The following is a 21,318-nucleotide window of genomic DNA, read 5'->3' as shown; positions in this document are numbered from 1 at the left end:
TCTTCTGCTGAGATGGCTGCTAAAATAGTTCACATGGAATAATCTCAATATCAAATGACTTTCCAGCCACACATTGAGCATTTGATTAGGCTGAGAATTCTCCAAGTCTCTAAGTTCTGGTATCTCTTTGATTAACACTTCTTCAACTCATCAATCTGCTCTCACATTTCCTCTGAGCAGTTGGGAGAACCTGGGCCATACCTTAAACATTTTGCTTAGAAATCTCAGCTAATTATCCAGTTTCATGGTTCACAAGTTTTATCTTGTGAAGCACGGGGGCAGTTCTAAGAGGAACATATTGAGCCATGATCATGCATGACTATAGCTGGGGGGTAGCTCCTCTACCTGTCAATTTCCCCATTGCTTCAACTGGAAAACAACAAAAACAAAAACTTGCCAATAAATTGTCGCTAAAACAGAGTTTGACACATTACCAAGGTGGCTAGTATGTACAAAGAGGTGAAAGTTATGGAGCCACATAGATCTGATACTCAGGAATAAATACAGATGTCAGCTGAGAATAAGAACTGATGATGGGGACACCTGGGTGGCTCTGTCGGTTAAGCATTGATTGACTCTTGATATCAACTCAGGTTGTGATCTCAGGGTCTTGAGATCATGTCCTCTGTCAGCTCTGCATTCAGTGGGGAGACTGCTGGAGATTCTCTCTCTTTCTCTGCCTGCCCCTCCCCCCACCACTTGTGCACACGTGTGCATGTGCGCTCTCTCTCTCTCTCTCTCTGTCTTAAATAAATAAATGTTAAAAAAAAAGAACTGATGAGAAAAATGTGACACTAACATAAGTTGGATAGAAATGGGTCAAAGCCAGACTTAGCCATGCATTCTACAAAATAATTCTAGAGCCATTTTAACAATTTCCTGTTGCTGTATATTTAACTAAAGAACTTAGTTAAATATTTGTTATTTAGTGACTACTAATCTTTAATTTTTAGAAAAATATTTAATAATGTGAGAGAGATTAAATATCACACTTCCCAAATTTAATTTTTATATATAGGTACAGTCCCAATACTCTCTGTGGTATACATGTTTGAATTTTGGATAAGCTGTATCAGAAAGAAACTGAAGAAATGTTTGGCAGTATTAAACATGTGCTTATGAAAGATTATCTTTGTTCAAATAAATCACTATATGATGCAATGTTGAGAACTTATAGACATCAATAAATTACTAGTAACAGTCTGTTTTGTATGTTAATTTATTATATTTATTATATTTATAATATATGTGACTAAAATGTTTACTGTTTGGGAATAATGTTGGTAATGATACCCTCTCCACATTTTTGCCTGGTTAATACAATCTCTAACATAATTCAAAATGGTTATTTTCTATTATAGGAAAAAGCTACTTGAGGGAACAAAATACCACTCCTTCAAAACACCGATTACTACTCATTTTCTACATTTCTCTACCTGTGCTCATCATCACTGCCACTGTTTTAATAAAACAAAATAATATAAGGGAGCTGTGCTACAGAGAGGAAACAGAAAGTGAGAGGTATATATATGTTTACTCTTATTAAATTCAATGAGTCAAGAAAAAAGTACTCCTATTTCATCAGGAAAATCTAAGATTGTAAGTCGAACAATATGAGGAGAGGTCCAGGGATACATTTAAACCAGTTTGATGTTCTCCATTTTTTTTCGTCATTTTACTCATGAATATTTCTTTAAGAGGAGATATGATTGCTGAGGATAGTCGAGGTTTATTCAGCCTGTTAGTCAGCCAAAGCTGTAGAAATAGTCTTATTAAGAGTCTATTGTCCAAAGGCTTCTGAGAATATATAACACTGCATTTCAAAGGAACTTTCAAAAGATAAATTTTTTAGATACTTCCAGACAACTCTATTAGAACAGCTCAACTAAAAGAGTATTTATGAATACTGTTTTTCTGAAAATAAATAAATTGGGAAAAAAAATAAAAAATAAAAAATTAAAAAAAGGGTATATATGAACCTGCTTCCAAAATATTATTCCAAAATATTATTCCAAAATATTATTTTCCTAAGTATTGACATTGCTAGTTTGTAAAGCCATTTCTTAACCAGAAGTTACATGTGCAGTTCAAAACACAGGCTAGGAGATGGGAGGCAGCATCATGAAATGGGGAAGAAATTACTTTTAGCCTCAGAAAACCTGGTTTTAACTCCTAAACCTTGTATGCAGAAACTATGATACCTTGAGCAAGTGACTTAATCTTTGTGTTCTTAAAATTATTCTCTATAACTCTATAAAATGGGAGATAATAAGAGCTTTCCAATGTATCATAAATTTTGGGGTATACCAAATCAGTAAGTGAAATCACATTGTCTATAATCAGTTACATAAATATTTATACATAGTTATTAGGCCCCTTATTCACAATTTACTGTATTTTCCCACAGAAGTATTTATCTCTAATTTTTAACCTCCAGTAAATGACAGGAAGAGAAGACACAGATATATGTTATAAGAGAAAGAAAAAAAATAAAAATCTATAGAAAAATTAGCTTAAATTTTTTACTGCAACTTTAAGGTTTTGGCTTAATTTGACCTGAAGAGTTAGGGCTGTCATAGAATCAGAGGGTATGTCTGTACAAATGTGGGCCCATAAATAATTGAATAAATGTAAAATGAAGACGAGTTCATCAAAAAAGCAAGGTAGATGGCATTTCTCCTAATATTAAGATTCATCTTTGGATGAATGTATAAAGATTGGTATATATACACAGTGGAATATTACTCATCCATAAAAGAATGACATCTTACCATTGCAACAACATGAATGAACCTAGAGGGTATAATACTAAGTTAAATAAACCAATCAGAGAAAGACAAATACCATATGATTTCATTCATATGTGGAATTTAAGAAAAAGAATTTTAAAAAAAGACAAAAAAACAGACTTTTTTTTTTTTAAAGATTTTATTTATCTACCTGACAGAGAGAAATCACAAGTAGACAGAGAGGCAGGCAGAGCAGACTCTTAAATACAGAAAACAAACTGGTTCCCAGAGGAGAGGTCAGTGAGGGGGGTATAGGTGAAAGAGATGAAGGGGATTAAGAGTACACTTACCTTGATGAGCACTGAGTAATGTATAAAATTGTTGAACCATTATATTGTACATCTGAAACTAATATAACACTCACTGCATATTAATCGATTGAAGAAAGAAAAGGAAAAAAAGATCAGTATCTGTTTTATTTTGTTGGAAGGAGACATTTTATTTAATGAATCAGAATATTTAATGAATCATTATTTTTCTTTGAAAAATAATCTTCATTCAAATAGTCACTTAGTTCAAGATTTTTAAATTTCTCCACTTAAAATAAAATTTGGGTAAATTGGAAGGGGAGGTGAACCATGAGAGACTATGGACTCTGAAAAACAGTCTGAGGGGTTTGAAGTGGCGGGGGGTGGGAGGTTGGGGTACCAGGTGGTGGGTATTATAGAGGGCACGGCTTGCATGGAGCACTGGGTGTGGTGAAAAAATAATGAATACTGTTTTTCTGAAAATAAATAAATTGGTGAAAAAAATAAATTTTGTCAATTTCACAGATCTGTGTCAGAGGAAAGCAGCAGTAACAGCAGGTTATCCCCCAGTGTAAGGTGAGTGTAGAACTATGTGATTAGTTATTGTGCATTGTAATTTTTTTTTCCTTTGGCGCATTGCGTGTTTTGGTAATTGTTTAGGAGCACTGTAAAATTGTTAATTTGAAACCAAAACATTTGTTCATGATATTCCTTATGGTTTTCACTCTTATTTAGTGTTATAATAAAAAACAATAAAACTTGCTCTCATGACATCTCAATCTCTCCTCCCCAACCTACACTAAAGAAGTGATTTTTGTGTATACACACAAGCATCAATAAGCACATACTTTGTGGGATTTTTGTTTTGAGCATTGGTAAGGAATAATTATATCATAATGACATCTTAATGACAAATACGAAGAGGACTGATAATATAAGGGATATCTTTTATGCTTATAGTTACACTATTACCTCAGGAAAAAATTACTGCTAGTAAGGTTAAAGCCTTGGAATATTCACTCATTTTACTGTCTTAACTTATCTGGAAAATTAAATTTAGAGATCAAACTATGGAGTCATCAAACAGAACATTTTATTAAATTATAAATTCCCCTTTATTTTCAGTATATAAAAATTTCCCTTACCACAGGATGGATAGAATATAAGAAGAGGTAATATAGAGCATCTCAGGTTGTTTTTCAAGTTATGTCTTCATCCTTGCAGTACAAAGTTGCATGCAATGATATTCATGTAAAATATGTTGAAATAAATGTCTCAACTGAGGACATTTCTAATTCTAAGAGAAGCAATATAAATAAAATATGATTAAAAACAGAGAGGGAGGCAATAAGAGACTTTTAACTATAGGAAACAAAGTGAGGGTTAATGGAAGGGAGGTGGGTATGGGATAGAGTAATTGGGTTATGGGCATTAAGGAGGGAACTTGATATAATGAGCACTGGGTGTTATAGGCAACCAATGAATCACTAAATTCGACCCCTGAAACTAAGAATATACTATATACTAACAACTGAATTTAAATAAAAAATTAAAAAAAAATAAAAGCACACCTTCCTAATCTTATTGTCAAGGCAGACTACTTTAGGTTCTACAAAAATTAATCATATTGTTACTCTCAAGGCAAGACGCTATTTTAACCCCCTAATCACAATGAAATGCATATTACAGGACAGAGAACAATCATTTTTTAAATTATAATCTCTATCAAAAAGACACAAAAAGAACAAATAATTGCACTTGAAGACAGTGGATGGGAAGAAATAATTAAGGAAGGAGCAGAAATGAATGAAAAGGAAAATGAACAGAAAAATAGAAAAAGTGAGCAAAGAGAGACTGATTCTTGAAAAGATTAATGTATGTAATTAAAACTGTACTGTGCATAAAACTGTCAAGTAACATCTTTTTTCATTAAGCTATAAATGTATGTAAACTTAGGTCTAGAAAGATATTAGAATAGTTTTATGCTTAATTCATTGGAATGTGTATAATGTGTCCTTAACCTAACATCTTCTTTCATTAAGAAAAGTGTTTATAAACATTATCTGTTGAAGCATATGGGAACAGAAAAAATATTTATCCAGTAGTTCAAAATAAAAAGTAAGGTTATAAAATCCAATGTCAGATAATAAAATTACATATTTTTAATCTTTTGGACATTAGAAGAAAAGAGGACACTGTTGATAACTTAAAATAAATTTAAATTTTTAGATGAAATGTATGGATTCCTCCAAAACCACATCTTTCCACCTTTCCCAAAATAGAATAGAAAAAAATTGAAAATACTGAATAAGTCTTCCATTAAAGATCTGGAAACTGTCATTTCAAACTTTCTCACAAAGTTAATACTAGGGCATATTGTTTTTGTGGCATGCTTCAGGAGCAACAAATTGAGTCAGCACTTGCTTAATCACATCATCTTGTATTGCATTGAACAAACAAGTCACAGTATCAAACTCAACATCAGTGAGTAGATGTGTATGATGTACTCTACCCACTCTAATTAGGAGATACTAAAAAGTCACATGACAAAAAATATGGATGAATAATCATATACTAGGAAAAAAGTGAAGAATTGGGAAAGTAATTCAAACCATTACATCTTCCAAACATTTAAAAAAGGATGTAATACCTATCTTACACATACTCATCTGGAAAATATAAAAAGAAGAAGCATTTCCTGTCTTTCTGTGTGGCTAGTCTACCTTTATTTTTTTTAATTAAATTTTAATTTAATTTTTAATTAAATTTTTAAATTAAATTTTATTTTTTAATTAAAAAATTGAGTTGAGTATATGGAATCTAACTTTAATACCAAAACTTGACAAAGGCAATAGTAGAAAGAAAAAAATTACAGATCAATTTTTGATTAAAGATGCAGCAATTTTAAACAAAACATTTCCAACTGAATCTTGTTAGCATTGTAAAAAATAAATAAATAGCCATGGAAGGGAAGGGTGATCTAGGAATGAAATGTTGCTTTAAAATTAGAAAGTTGATATAACATAATTCACCATATTAAGAGAAAATGAGAAAAAGTATATAATCATGTCTATATATGAAGAAAAAATATCCTTTCACTATAAAAGTTCCCACTTAGCTACAAGTTACTATAATGTGATGAAGGAAATTTGAAGCAAGAAAACATAGTAAACATTCCAGTTAATGATGAAATTGTGAATGTTTCTTCCTGAGTGAATGATGTCATTGTTTGTAGATGATATGGCTGTGTACATAGAAAATTCTAAGAAATTACAAACCAATTAGAATTAATAAATGAATGTAAGGTGCCTGGATACAAGGCCAATATATAATCAGTTTTAACTTCATACATATACATACAACAAACAATTAGAAAATGATAATTGAAAAATATCACTATATATACTTGTGTGTGTGTGTGTGTGTGTTGTGAGTGTGTGTGTGTGTCTGTGTGTGTGTGAGTGACAGGCAGGCAGACACATTGGTTTTAGGAAGAGAACTTAACGATTCATGCCTTACATATAACATTCATTGTGCATTATAACAAATGCTCTCCTTATTACCCGTTGCCCATTTAGCCCATCCCCGTACACCTGCCCCAATCAACCCTCAGTTTTTTTCTCTATCTTTAAGAGTCTCTTATGCGGGTGCCTTGCTGTCTCAGTTGGTTAAGTGTATGCCTTCCTCTAGGATCATGATCTCAGGTTCCTGGATCAAGCTCCACATCAGGCTCCCTGCTCAGAGGGGAGTCAGCTTCTCTCTTTCCCTCTGCCACTCTCCACCCCCTGCTTGTGCTCTTTCTCTCAAATAAATAAAATATTTAAAACAACAAAAGCGAGCCTCTTACAGTTTGTTTCCCTCTCTCCTTTTTCCCTCCTTCCCAAATATTCATCTGTTTTGCTTCTTAAATTCCACATGTGAGTGAAGTTATATGGCATTTGTCTTTTTCTGACTGACTTATTTTGTGTAGCATAATACACTAGCTCCATCCACATCATTACAAATGGCAAGATTTCATTCTTTTTTATGGTTGAGTAATATTCCATATTGTGCATATGTGTGTGTGTGTGTACACACAATATTCCATATTCCATGTACATATATTCCATATGTATATACACACACAATATGGAATATTGCACACATATATACATATATATGTGTATACACACACACACACACACATACTACATCTTTATCCATTCATCAGTTGATAGACACAGGATCTTTCCAGAGTTTGGCTATTTTTGATTAATGCTGCTATGAACATCAAGGTGCATGTACCCCTTCAAATCTGTATTTTTGTATCCTTTAGGATACAAAAGTAGTGCAAAATCTGGGTCATAGGGTAGTTTTTTTTGTTTTTTTTCTAATTTATTTATTTTCAGAAAAACAGTATTCATTATTTTCTCACCACACCCAGTGCTCCATGCAAGCCGTGCCCTCTATAATACCCACCACCTGGTACCCCAACCTCCCACCCTCCCGCCACTTCATAGGGTAGTTCTATTTTTATTTTTACTTTTTGAGGAACCTCCACACTGTTATCCAGAGTGGCACCAGTACATTACTTTTAACCCATGTCTTCATTTCAAGTAAAGGACAGTTTTGGTTTTTTTTTTATTTTTTTTCCAATTTATTTATTTTCAGAAAAACAGTATTCATTATTTTTTCACCACACCCAGTGCTCCATGCAAGCTGTGCCCTCTATAATACCCACCACCTGGTACCCCAACCTCCCACCCCCCGCCTGCCACTTCAAACCCCTCAGATTGTTTTTCAGAGTCCATAGTCTCTCATGGTTCACCTCCCCTTCCAATTTACCCAAAAGCACATACCCTCCCCAATGTCCATAACCCTACCCCCCTTCTCCCAACCCCCCTCCCCCCAGCAACCCACAGTTTGTTTCGTGAGATTAAGAGTCACTTATGGTTTGTCTCCCTCCCTATCCTATCTTGTTTCATGGATTCTTCTCCTACCCACTTAAGCCCCCATGTTGCATCACCACTTCCTCATATCAGGGAGATCATATGATAGTTGTCTTTCTCCGATTTTTGTTTTTTTTTTTTTTAAAGATTTTCTTTATCTGAAAAGAGAGAGGGAACACGATCAGGGGGAGTGGGAGAGGGAGAAGCAGGCTTCCCGCTGAGCAGGGAGCCCGATGTGGGGCTTGATCCTAGGATCATGACCTGAGCTGAAGGTAGATGCTTAACAACTGAGCTACCCAGGTGCCCCAGGACAGTTCTTTAAATGGGATACTTTTATCTTTATTTTTTAAAGTTTTAATTTATTTATTTGAGAGAGAGAGAGAGAATGAGCCAGGGGGAGGGGCAGGGGAAGACGGAGAAACAGACTCTCCACTGAGCAGGGAGCCTGATGTGGGGCTCCATTACAGGACTCTGAGATCTTGACCTGAGCCAAAGGCAGACATTTAACAAACTGAGTAACCCTGGGCGGCCTCTTTTGTATGATGTCATTAGCAAATAATGAATGTTTGACTTCCTTGTCAATTTGGGTGCCTTTTATTTCTTTTTCTTGTCTGATTGCTGAGGCTAAGACTTCCAGTACTATGTTAAATAGTAATGGTGAAAATGGACATCGCTGTCTTGTTCCTGATGGTAGAGAAAAAAAGCTCTCAGTTTTTCCTCATTGAGGATGATATTAGCGTGAGTCTTTCATAAATGGCTTTTCTAATGTTGAGGTATGTACCCTCTATACTTACTTTGTTGAAGGTTTTTTCAAAAATGGATGCTGTATTTTGTTAAATGCTTTTTCTGCCTCTATTGAGAGGATAATATGGTTCTTATCCTTTGTTTTATTAATGTGGTATATCATGTTGATTGATCTGCAAATATTGAATCAGTCCTGCAGTCCAAGATTAAGTCTCACTTGATCATGGTGAATAATTCTCTCAATCTACAGTTGGATTTGATTTGCTAGTATCTTGTTGAGAAATTGTGCATCCTTGTTCAGGGATATTGGCCTATATGTTTCCTTTTGGGGAGGGGTCTTTGTCTGGTTTTGGAATCAAGGTAATGTTGACCTTGTTAGAATGGCTTTGGAAGTTTTCTTTCTATTTCTATTTTTTTGGAACATTTTGAGAAGAATATCCATTAACTCTGGCAGAATCACCCTGTGAAGCCTCTGGCCATGGACTTCTATTTGCTGGGAGATTTTTGAATACTGATTCAATTCGTTAAACAAAGGATTTTCAGAGACAAGGCACACATACAAATTAACCATATCAGAAAATATTGATACAGTGTCCACACTAAAATTAAGAAGTTTTAGAGTTTTTAACAGTTAGCAGAAGAGGAAGCCCTGGGTCCTCCTTACTCCACAAGCACACCAATTCAACAATTCATGGACAGATTCCCACTGTGAGAAATCCAAAAACTAGGAAAGAGGTTCTTGAATCCCAAATGAGTACAAAAGTCCTGATATCAGAGGCAGTAGGGAAATTCAAGACCCATTTCCATAATCCCAGCCCCTCACACAGTACCATATGATCAGGAGGCAACCTCCATCTCCTAGCTTCCTGGGAAGGGAAAGAGGTAGGTCATTAGATCCAATGTGCAAACTTTTCTGTGGGCTATCCAGAGGACTGGCTTTGGTCTAGCCTGTCTTGGAGCTCCGATGGAACTGGCATAATGTAGCTGCCTGGAACCAGTGAGAAAGAGATGGTGGTTTGGGCTGGCAGTTTTCATAGCCCCATAGCTTCTCTTCCTGGTTCAGTACAGAATGAGTGGATAAAAAAAAAATCCCACCTTTTCCCTGGATAGGGTAAGGGGTGTACCATGCCTCTAACACCTAAATTTTTCTGAAGGCTACACAGAGGACTAACTTCAGTCTAATTTATCTTGGAATGCTAATAGGACCTGACACAAATTGTCTGTCTGAAGGCCAATGAGAATAGAGATGTCAGTTTGATTTACCATGCAACTAGTCAATATAGTTGGCTATACTTATATTGGTAAAATAGACATTAAGTCAAAACCTGTCACAAGAAACAAAATCATATACATTATTTAAATTATATGATGATAAAAAGGATTAATTCACCAAAAATATATAATAATTATTAAGTATATATGCACCCAACATCAGAGAACCTAAATATATAAAGCCAACATTAATAGAACTGAGTGGAGAAAGAAATAGACAGCAATACCTCACTTTAAAAAAAATGAACATAAAATGTATTATTTGTTTCAGGGGTACAAGTCTGATTCATCAATCTCACAAAATTCACAGTGCTCACCATAGCACATACCCTTTCTAGTGTCCATCACCCAGCCACCTCATTCCTCCCACACTCTCCACTCCAGCAACCCTCAGTTTGTTTCTTGAGATTAAGATTAAGATCTCTTATGGTTTGTCTCCCTCTCTGGTTTCATCCTACTTCATTTTTTTCCTTTCTCCCACTATGATCTGTCTTGTTTCTCAAATTCCAATTATCAGTAGGTCATATGATAATTTTCTTCCTCTGATTGGCTTATTTTGTTTAGCACAATACCCTCTAGTTCCATCCACATCATTGCAAATTGCAAGATTTCATTTTTGTTTTTTTGATGACTATAACCATTGTAGATATATACTACATCTTCTTTATCCATTATCTGTTGATGTATATCTAAGCTTTTTCCATAGTTTGGCTATTGTGAACATTGCTGCTATAAACATTCATGTGCACATGCCCCTTCGGATCACTACATTTGTATCTTTAGAGTAAGGTGTGATTGCTGGGTCATAAGGTAGCTCTATTTACAAATTTTTAAGGAGCCTCCATACTGTTTCCAATAGTGGCTGTACCAGCTTGCATCCCCACCAACAGTGTAGGAGGGTTCCCTTTTCTCCCCATCCTTGCCAATACCTGTAGTTTCCTGACTTTTAATTTTAGCCAGTCTGACAGGTGTGAGGTGGTATCTCAGTGTGGTTTTGATTTGTATCTCCCTGATGCTCAGTGATGCTCAGCACTTTTCCACATTATCTGTTGGTCATTTGGATGTTTTCTTTTCAGAAATGTCTGTTCATGTCTTCTGCCCATTTCTTAATTAGATTTTTTCTTTGGGTATTGAGTTTGATAAGATCTTTATAAAGATTTTGAATACTAGCCCTTTATCTGACCTCTCATTTGCAAATATCTTCTCCCATTCTGTCAGTTGTCTTTTTGTTTTGTTTAAAGTCTCCTCTGCTGTGCAAAAGCTTTTGATCTTGATGAAATCCCAATAGTTCATTTTTGCCTTTGTTTCTCTTGCCTTTGGCAATGTGTCTAGGAAGAAGTTGCTGCAGCCAAGGTCAAAGAGGCTGCTGCCTGTGTTCTCCTCAAGGATTTTGGTGGATTCCCTCTCACATTTAGGCCTTTTATCCATTTTGAGTCTATGTTGTAAGGAAATGGTCCAGTTTCATTCTTCTGCATGTGGCTGTCTAATTTTCCCAGCACCATTTGTTGGAGAGACTGTCTTTTTTTCACTGGATACTCTTCCCTGCTTTGTTGAAGAGGAGTTGACCAAAGAGTTGAGGGTCCATATCTGGGCTCTCTATTCTGTTCCATTGATCTATGTGTCTGTTTTTGTGCCAGTACCATACTGTCTTGATGATGACAGCTTTGTAATAGAGCTTGAAGTCTGGAATTGTGATGCCACCAGTGTTGCTGTTCTTTTTCAACATTCCTCTGGCTATTCAGGTTTTTCATGATTTCATATAAATTTTAGGGTTATTTGTTCCATTTATGTGAAAAATGTTGATGGTATTTAGTAGAGATCACATTAAGTGTGTAGATTGCTCTACGTAACATAAACATTTTCACAGTATTTGTTCTTCTAATCCATAAGCATGAATGTTTTTCCATTTCTTTGCATCTTCCTCAATTTCTTTCATGAGTACTATAAAGTTTTCTGAGTAAAGATTCTTTGCCTCTTTGGTTAGGTTTATTCCTCAGTATCTTATGGTTTTGGGTACAATTGTAAATGGGATCAACTCCTTAATTTCTTTCTTCTGTCTTACTGTTGGTGTATAGAAATGCAACTGATTTCTGTGCATTGATTTTATATCCTGACACTTTACTGAATTCCTGCAGGAGTTCTAGTGGTTTGGGGGTAGACTCTTGGGTTTTCCACATTAAATATCACATCATCTGCAAAAAGTGAGTTTGACTCCTTCTTTTCCAATTCAGATGCCTTTTATTTCTTTTTGTTGTCTGATTTTTGAGGTTAGGACTTCTAGTACTGTGTTGAATAGCAGCGGTGATAGTGGCCGTGTTCCTGACCTTAGGGGAAAGGCTCTCAGTTTTTCCCCATTGAGAATGATATTCATTATGGATTTTTCATCAATGGCTTTGATGATATTGAGGTGTGTACCCTCTATCCCTACACTTTGAAGAGTTTTAATCAAGAAAGGATGCTGTACTTTGTTAAATGCTTTTTCTGCATCTGTTGAGAATATCATGTGGTTCTTGTTCTTATATTAATGTATTGTATGTATCACATTGTTCAACGTAGGATGTTGAACCAACCTAACAGCCCAGGAATAAATCCCACTTGGTCATAGCCAGTAGTCCTTCTAATGTACTGTTGGATCCTATTGGCTAGTATTTTGGTGAGGATTTTTGCATCCATGTTCATCAAGGATATTGGTCTGTAATTCTCCTTTTTGATGGGGTCTTTGTCTTGTTTTGGGATCAAGGTAATGCTCACCTCATAAGATGAGTTTGGAAGTTTTCCTTCCATTTCTAATCTTTGGAACAGTTTCAGAAGAATAGGTATTAGTTTTTCTTTAAATGTTCGGTAGAATTCCCCCAGGAAGCCGTCTTGTCCATCCCATCTGGGCTCTTGTTTGTTGGGAGATTTTTGATTACTGCTTCTATTTCCTTGGTGGTTATGGGTCTACTTAGGTTTTTTCATCCTGGTTCAATTTTGGTAGTTTATACATCTCTAGGAATGCATCCATTTCTTCCAGATTGTCTAATTTGTTGGCATATATTTGCTTATAGTATGTTCTTATAATTGTATTTCTTTGCTTTTGGTTGTGATCTCTTTCATTCATAATTTTATTAATTTGGGTCTTTTTTCTTTTTGATAAATCTGGCCAGGCATTTATCAATTTTATTAATTCTTTCAGAGAACCAGCTCCTAGTTTTGTTTACCTGTTCTACTGTTCTTTTGGTTTCTATTTCATTGATTTCTGTTCTGATCTTTATTATTTCTCTTCTCCTGCTTCATTTAGGCTTTATTTGCTGTTCTTTTTCCAGCTGCTATAGGTGTAGGATTAGGTTGTGTATTTGAGACATTTCTTTTTTCTTATCAAAGGCTTGTATTGCTATATACTTCCCTGTTAGGACTGCCTTTGCTGCATTCCAAAGGTTCTGAACTGTCCAGTTTTCATTTGATTCCATGAATTTAAAAAAATTCTTCTTTAATCTCTTGTTGACCCATTCATTCTTTTTTTTTTTTTTAAAGATTTTATTTATTTGACAAAGAGAGAGAATGAGAGAGGGAACACAAGCAGGGGAGTGGGAGAAGGAGAAGCAGGCTTCCTGCAGAGCAGGGAGCCCAACATGGGGCTCGAACCCAGGACCTTGGGATCAGACCTGGGCTGAAGGCAGATGCCTAATAAGCCACCCAGGTGTCCTGACCCATTTATTCTTTTTTTTTTTTTTTTTTTTTTTTTTTTTTTTTTAAAGATTTTATTTATTTATTTGAGAGAGAAAGAGACAGTGAGAGAGAGCATGAGCGAGGAGAAGGTCAGAGAGCGAAGCAGACTCCCCATGGAGCTGGGAGCCCGATGCGGGACTCGATCCCGGGACTCCAGGATCACGCCCTGAGCCGAAGGCAGTCGTCCAACCAACTGAGCCACCCAGGCGTCCCATTTATTCTTAAGTAGGATGCTCTTTAGCCTCCATGTACTTTAGTTCTTTCCAACTTTCCTCTTGTGGTTGAGTTCTAGTTTCAAAGCATCGTTATCTGAAAACATGCAGGGAATGATCCCAATCTTTTGGTACTGGTTGAGACCTGATTTGTGACCCAGGATGTGAGCCATTCGGGAGAACATTCCATGTGCACTAGAGAAAAATGTATATTCTGTTGCTTTAGAATGGAATGTTCTGAATAGATCTGTGAAGTCCATCTGGTCCAGTGTGTCATTTAAAGCCTATATTCCTTATTGATCTTTTGATTAGATGATCTGTCCATTTCAATGAGGGGGGTGTTAAAGTCCCCTCCTATTATTGTATTATTGTCAGCGTGTTTCTTTGATTTTGTTATTTATTGGCTTATATAATTGGCTGTTCCCATGTTAGGAGCATGAATGTTTACAATTTTTAGATCTTCTTGTTGAACAGACTCTTTAAGAATGATATAGTGTCCTTACTCATCTCTTATTATAGTGTTTGGTTTAAAAACTAACTTGTGATATAAGGATTGCTACCCCAGCTTTCTTTTGATGTCCATTAGCATGGTAAATGGTCTTCCATACCCTCACTTTAAATCTGGAGGTGTCTTTGGGTTTAAAATGCATGTGTTGCAGACAGAATATCTATGGGTCATTTTTTTAAAAATTCAGTCTGAGACCCTGTGTCTTTTGATTGGAGCATTTAGCCCATTTACATTCAGGATAAATATTGAAAGATATGAATTTAGTGCCATTTTATTTCAGGTAAGTTGACTGTTACCATATATTGTTTCTGTTCCTTCCTGGTCTATTACTTTTAGGCACTCTCTGCTTAGAGGACCCCTTTCAATACTTCTTATAGGGCTGGTTTGGTGATTGGAAATTTTTTTTTAAGATTTTATTTATTTATTTGACAGACAGAGATCACAAGTAGGCAGAGAGGCAGGCAGAGAGAGAAGAGGAAGCAGGCTCCCCGCCGAGCAGAGAGCCCAATGCGGGGCTCAATCCCAGGACCCTGGGATCATGACCCGAGCTGAAGGCAGAGGCTTTAACCCACTGAGCCTGAAGTTAGGAGAAGGAAGAAAATAATTAAAGTTAGAGAAGTTATGAACAAAATAAAGAATAGAAAAGGAACTTAAAAAATCAGGAAAAGTAAGCACTGTTTTTTAAAAATGAAAATTAATAAAACTTTAGCTAGATAACACAAAGAGAAGAAAGACTGATATGAATAAAAATCAGAAATGAGAGGGGAGACATTACAACTAATGCTACAAAAATGAAAAGGATCATGAAATATTATGAACAATTACATACCAACAAACTGGAAACTCTGAAAGAAATGAATAAACTTCCAAAAACATACAGCTTACCAAAGCTAAATTATGAAAAAATAGAAAGTGAACAGATTAAAAAGCAATAAGAAGATTGAACCAGTAATAAAAAATCTCCCTACTAAAAAGCCCAGGACAGATTGGCTTTACTGGTGAATTCTAACAAACATTTAAGGAAGAATTAATACCAATGTTCTTCAAATTCTTTCAATTGAAGAACAGGGAAAACATTCTATCTCATTTTATTAACCAACATTACCCTGACACCAAAACCATAATGGATACCACAAGAAAAGAAAACTACAGGCTAGTATTTATGACTGATATGGGTGCAGAAGTCCTCAACAAAATACTAGCAAATAAAGTTCAACAGCACATTGAAAGGATCATCCTCATGACAAAGTGATGGTTCAACATATAAAAAGTAATCAGTATGATACACCACATTAACAGAATGAAAAATAAAAATGGCAAGATCATCTTAACACATTCAGAAAAGGTATTTGACAAAATTGATATATGATATAAACTTTGGACAAATCAGGAGTGGAAGATTACTTCATACAGTAAAGGATGTATATGAAGAACTCACAGCTAATATACTCAACAGTGAAAAACTTAAAGAGAAACAGTCTAACATCTAGAACAAGGTAAGTTTGTCCATTATCACCACATCTTTTAATACTGGAAGTTCTAGCCAGGACAATTAAGCAACAAAAAGAAATAAGACATTGAAATCAGAAAGGAATAAGTAAAATATTTCCTCTTTGCAGACAACATGATCTTATATGTCAAAACCCTAAAAATGCAATAGGATCCTACCAAAATTAAATACTTAGGATTAAACTTAAATAAGATGGTTGAAGACTTATGTACTGATAACTATTAGACATTGATGAAAGAAATTAAACAACACACAAATGGGAAGACATTCTGCGTTCTTGATTGAAAGAATTCACATTGTTAAAATGTCCATACTAACCAAAGCTGTCTACAAATTCAATGAAATTTTTACCAAAATTCCAATGGCATTTTTCACAGAAATAAAAACAAACAAAAAAAATTCACGTGGAACCACAATGGATCCTGAATAGCCAAAACCTCTTGAGAAAGAAGAACAAAGCTGGAGACATCACACTTCAAAATCTCAAAATATACAGCTAATCCTTGAACAATATGAGTTTGAACTGTGTGCGTTCACTTATACACAATTTTTTTTATAAATACGGTATAGTGCTGTAAATGTACTTTCTCTTTCTTGTAATTTTCTTAGTAATAATTTTCTCTAGCTTTATGGCAAGGATACAGTATATAACCTATACACAAAATATTTGTAATTGACTGTTTATCTTATCAATAAGGCTTGGAGTCAACAGTAGGCTATTAGTTAAGTTTTAGGGAACTCAAAAGTTATACATAGATTTTTAACTGCTTGGAGGGTTGGTGCCCCACACCCCTGTATTGTTCCAGGGTCAACTCTATTGCAAAGCTACTGTAATCAAGACAGTATGATGCTGGTGTAGAGGCAGATACAGACAGATCAATGGAACAGAATAGAGGGCTCAGAAATCAACTCCTCTGTGTATGGTCAACTGATCTTTGAAAAAAAATTCCAAGAACACACCATGGGGTAAACAGTCTCTTTGAGAAATGGTGCTGGGAAAATTAGAATGAAATTTGACCCTTAATTTACACCATACACAAAAACAATTCAAAATGGATTAAACGCTCAAATATAAGACATGAAACTGTAAAACTCCTAGAGAAAACTTTGGGGAAAAGCTTCATGACATTAGCCTTAGCAGTGATTTCTGGGATTAGCATCAAAATTACAGGAAGCAAAACCAAAAAAATAGACAAGTGGAATTACATCAAACAAAAAACCTCCTCACAACAAGGGAAACACTCAACGGAGTGAAAGGAAAACCTACAGAATATGAAAAAATATTTGTGAACCATGTATTAGGTAAAGGGTTAATTAATAGGAACTCCTGTCATCAATACCAAAAAACAAAAAACAAAAATAAAACATAAAAACCCCTAATAACCTGACTAAAAAGTGAGTTTAAGACTTCAATAGATACTTCTCCTAAAATGCCATACTAATGGCCAATAGGCATATGAAAATATGGTCAATATCACTAATTGTGGGGCGCCTACGGGCTCGGTTGATTAGGTGTCTGCCTTTGGCTCAGGTCATGGTCCTGGGAGCCTGCAATTGAGCCTGATGTAGGGCTCCCTACTTAGTGGAGAGTCTGGTTCTTTCTCTCTCTCCTGTCCTTCACCCTCAGCTCATGCTCTCTCATGTATGTGCTCTCTCTCTTTCAAATAAATAAATAAAATCTTTAAAAAAAAAACAAAAATTTCACTAATCATCAGGAAAATGCAAATCAAAACCACAATGAGGTATCACCTGTTAGAATGGCTACTATTAAAAAAAATAATAAGTCAACAAGTGTTGGCAAGGGTGTAGAAGAATTGTCCACTGTTGGTGAGAATGCAAAATATTGCATTCAGTATGCAAAACTGTTGACCATTTCTCAAAAAAATTAAAAATAGATCTTCAATATGACCCCGTAATCCTACTTCTGGATATTTTCCCTGAAGAACTGAAATCAGGTTCTCAAAGTGTTATTAGCATTCTCATGTTCATTGTAACACTATTTACAATCATTAAGATGTGAATACAAAATAAATGTCCACCAGCTGATGAATGGGTATAGAAAATGTAGTATACACATATTTGGTTTTGCTCAGTCAGAAAAAAGAAGGAAATACTGCATATGTGACAACACAGGTGAACCTTGAGCACATTACACTAAGTAAAAAATAAGCTGGTGATAGAAGGACAAATAACTTTATGATTCCACTTAGATCCCAGGTGAACTATCTAAAACAGTGAAACTCATAGGAATGGAGAGTAGAATGGTGGTCACCTCAGTCTGGGAGGAGGGCAAAATGGGTGTTGTTAATCAAGGAGAAGAAAGTCTCAGGTATGCACAATGAATAAGCTCTAGAGATCTGATATACAACATTGTCTCTATTGTTAACAATACTTAGAAATCTGTTAAGAAATCTTTAAGTGTTGTTACCACAGTACAATAAAAATTTTTTCAAATTTAAGATGTTTTGCTTCCCAAAAGACTTATTAAAAGGAAAAAGGAAGCTACATGTAGTAGATTTTTGTAACACGTATTTCCAAAGAAGGACTTATATTCAGAATAGATAAAAATTACTTACAAATTAATAACAAAAGGTGGGAGAACCTAATAGGCAAATAATTTTTTGCCTAATAGGTTAGAGGCTTCACAAAAGATGATAATGAAGGGGCTCAAAACATGAAAAGTTCTCAACATCATTATCAGAAAAAGACAAATTAAAAGAAATGTGAGTCTCCTAAACCCATATAAGAGGGCTAAAATTAAAAGAACTGACAACATCAGGGTTGCCGAGGTTAGCAAACAATTAGGACTCTGATACATTGCTGGTAGGACTATATATTGGTACAGCACCCTTGTTATCACTGTTAAGTCATCTAGCATCTATTAGGTTTCAATTAAATTAAATTTCAATTGAAATTAAATTTCAATTAAATTATTATTATTATTATTTAAAGACTTATTTATTTTAGAGAGAGAGGAAGAGAGAGGGGAGGGGCAGAGGGAAAGGGAGAGAATTCCTTGCAGATTCCCTATGAACATGGAGCTGACTCCAGGCTCAATCTCACCACCCTGAGATCATGACCTGAGCCAAAACCAAGAATCAATCATTCAACTTACTGAACCACCCAGGTGCTCCAGTTTCAATTAAATTTATAAATCTTATTTTCATTTTTTAAACTGTATTTATCATACTTAAGTTTTATATTTACTTTCTATTATAAGTGATAGTTATTTTCCAGAATTTTGACAAAGATAATTCTGCATGAATTTTCAGTCTAATTAGCAAAAATAATTTTCCTTCCCTTTCTGATTAACTTGAAGCTGATTGTCTTTACTTCTCCCTTTGCTATGCCTTTAAATCTTACAACCTTCTCTTCCACCTCAGTAATCTAGGTGTATGTAGGTTTCTGTATATTTAACATAAACTCAATCAAAATATTTTTTATATACATGGGTAGGGAGAATTGAAAAAAAAGATTCTGAAATTCATATGAAAAGAAAATAATCATATCCAGATAAGCTTTTGTATTAACCAACAATGAATAATAAAATATAGAGCTTTTGATTTCTCAAAAACATCTTTCAGATTTTTAATGTAGTACCAAATATTAATTAAAATATCCCAGATACTTTGATAGATATACATATTAAGAAGTTTCTTGTAATCACAATACTCAAAGAAAATTTCCATTAACAATATAGATGCATATCTTCTTAAATATTTTTCTAAGCAAAACAATAAAAACACTTTTTTTAATTTAAAAAACATTATGTACAAGTTTACATATCTTAAAATATGGGCCCATGTCATAATTTTGTGACATATCACATTCAATTTATTTATTATTTATTTTTAGTATTCAATTTAAAAATGAAAAAAATTCATCTTAAAAAATCTATTACTATGAATATTTAGACTACCTCCAATTTTTCATTGTTGCAAACAGCCCATAGAAAATATTATTAGATAAACATTTTAGAGCAATTGTTCAATTATAGTCTTCGGTTAAATTCCAGAAAAGAAAATGCCCAAATCTAGCTTTGATGTCCTTTCTTAATTCATTCAACAAATAATGTGTATGTGAGTGTGTGAACCATTTTGCATCTTATTACAATTATAACCAGAAATAAACATTTATTTAAAAATACAGGTATGCAAAAGAATGAAATAATCATTAATATTAGCACTGAGGATGATCATTGTTAAAATATTTTAACCTGGGTGGTCAATGGGTTAAGCCTCTGCCTTCAGCTCAGGTCATGATCTCAGGGTCCTGGGATTGAGCCCTACATTGGGCTCTCTGCTCAGCAGGGAGCCTGCTTCCCCCCCTCTCTTTGCCTGCCTCTCGGCCTACTTGTGATCTCTCTGTCAAGTAAATAAATAAAATCATAAAAAAAAACTTTTAAAAAATATTTTGATATACAAATGTACACACATGGGTTTGTGCTGGTATACTGGTGTTTTTATATTTTACTTAGAATTACCACATTTTTTCTTTTTTATTCTAAATTAAAATTTTCATATACTTAGAAATCACAAGGCACTTAGTTTTAGTGACCTAAGTAGTTTCCAAATATAGACAAATGAATAGGTTAGGGAATTTTAGGAAGCCACTCCTATTACAAAACTAAGAATATTTGCTGTTGAGGTAACAGATAATTGTTTATTCTGGAATTTTTATTTTCCTGATCCTTTCTCTTCAGTTAACCATGCCCTTTAAATCACCTATATTAGTGCTAAAAACAAAACAAAACAAACAACAACAAAAAAAACCAATACTGGCACTTTGTGTTGTGTTCTATTTTGTTTTCTCTTACAGCAACGATCTCTAACAACTTTGGCCTGGAAGAAGGACATTGCCAAATAAATCATCAGAAACTGACCTAAACCATGAAGGGAAAGATAATTTCACCCTCATCTCTGTTGTTACTGCTGAGGGTTCAAAATATGAAATAATAAATCATCTGCACTTGAATCACCTAAATTATGTCTGATGTTTTCTCTGTATTTTCAGTCTCAACTTCCACCCTATCTACTGCAATTTGAATCCAGAAGAGGCTCTGAATCAGGTGAAAGCAGCTTAAGACCTCATCTCGTGATGCCAAGAGGGGCTGCTAGTTCAGTCTCATGACCCAAAGATAGATTGTCCCATTTTCCCTATGCTCCTTAGGTTGACCTGAATCTTCTTCCCTTGGTCCAACCTCCCTCCTTCTCTTCAGAGCTCCTAGCTTTTGGCTAGCCCGTGACTCGCCGCAGTGGTATTGACTCAATCTCCTCTTGTTACTGCTTCTCTTCTTTGAAAATCATATATCCACTTTAGCCTCTTGAGACACCTGTTTACCAAGAGTATATTTATCATGGAGCTAAGGAAGGAAAAGCATCAGGGCCACTTACTTGAAC

General features: G+C 34.8%; 1 protein-coding gene across 1 annotated transcript in view; it reads left to right on the top strand.

The window, feature by feature from the left end:
- Nucleotides 1-21,002, top strand: part of LOC122890378 (disintegrin and metalloproteinase domain-containing protein 5-like) — a 143,399-nt gene extending 122,397 nt beyond the window's left edge. Inside the window, exons 17-19 of the mRNA XM_044226003.1 lie at nt 1,362-1,521; nt 3,563-3,613; nt 20,933-21,002. Coding sequence (XP_044081938.1) covers nt 1,362-1,521; nt 3,563-3,613; nt 20,933-21,002 — 281 coding nt within the window. The remainder of the gene's footprint in view (nt 1-1,361; nt 1,522-3,562; nt 3,614-20,932) is intronic.
- Nucleotides 21,003-21,318: the final 316 nt, after the last annotated feature.

This window comes from Neovison vison, chromosome 11, assembly GCF_020171115.1.
Source record: "Neovison vison isolate M4711 chromosome 11, ASM_NN_V1, whole genome shotgun sequence".
Classification (NCBI taxonomy): domain Eukaryota; kingdom Metazoa; phylum Chordata; class Mammalia; order Carnivora; family Mustelidae; genus Neogale; species Neogale vison.
The sequence above is the reverse complement of the archived record's forward strand: the minus strand, read 5'-3'. Positions and strand labels throughout refer to the sequence as shown.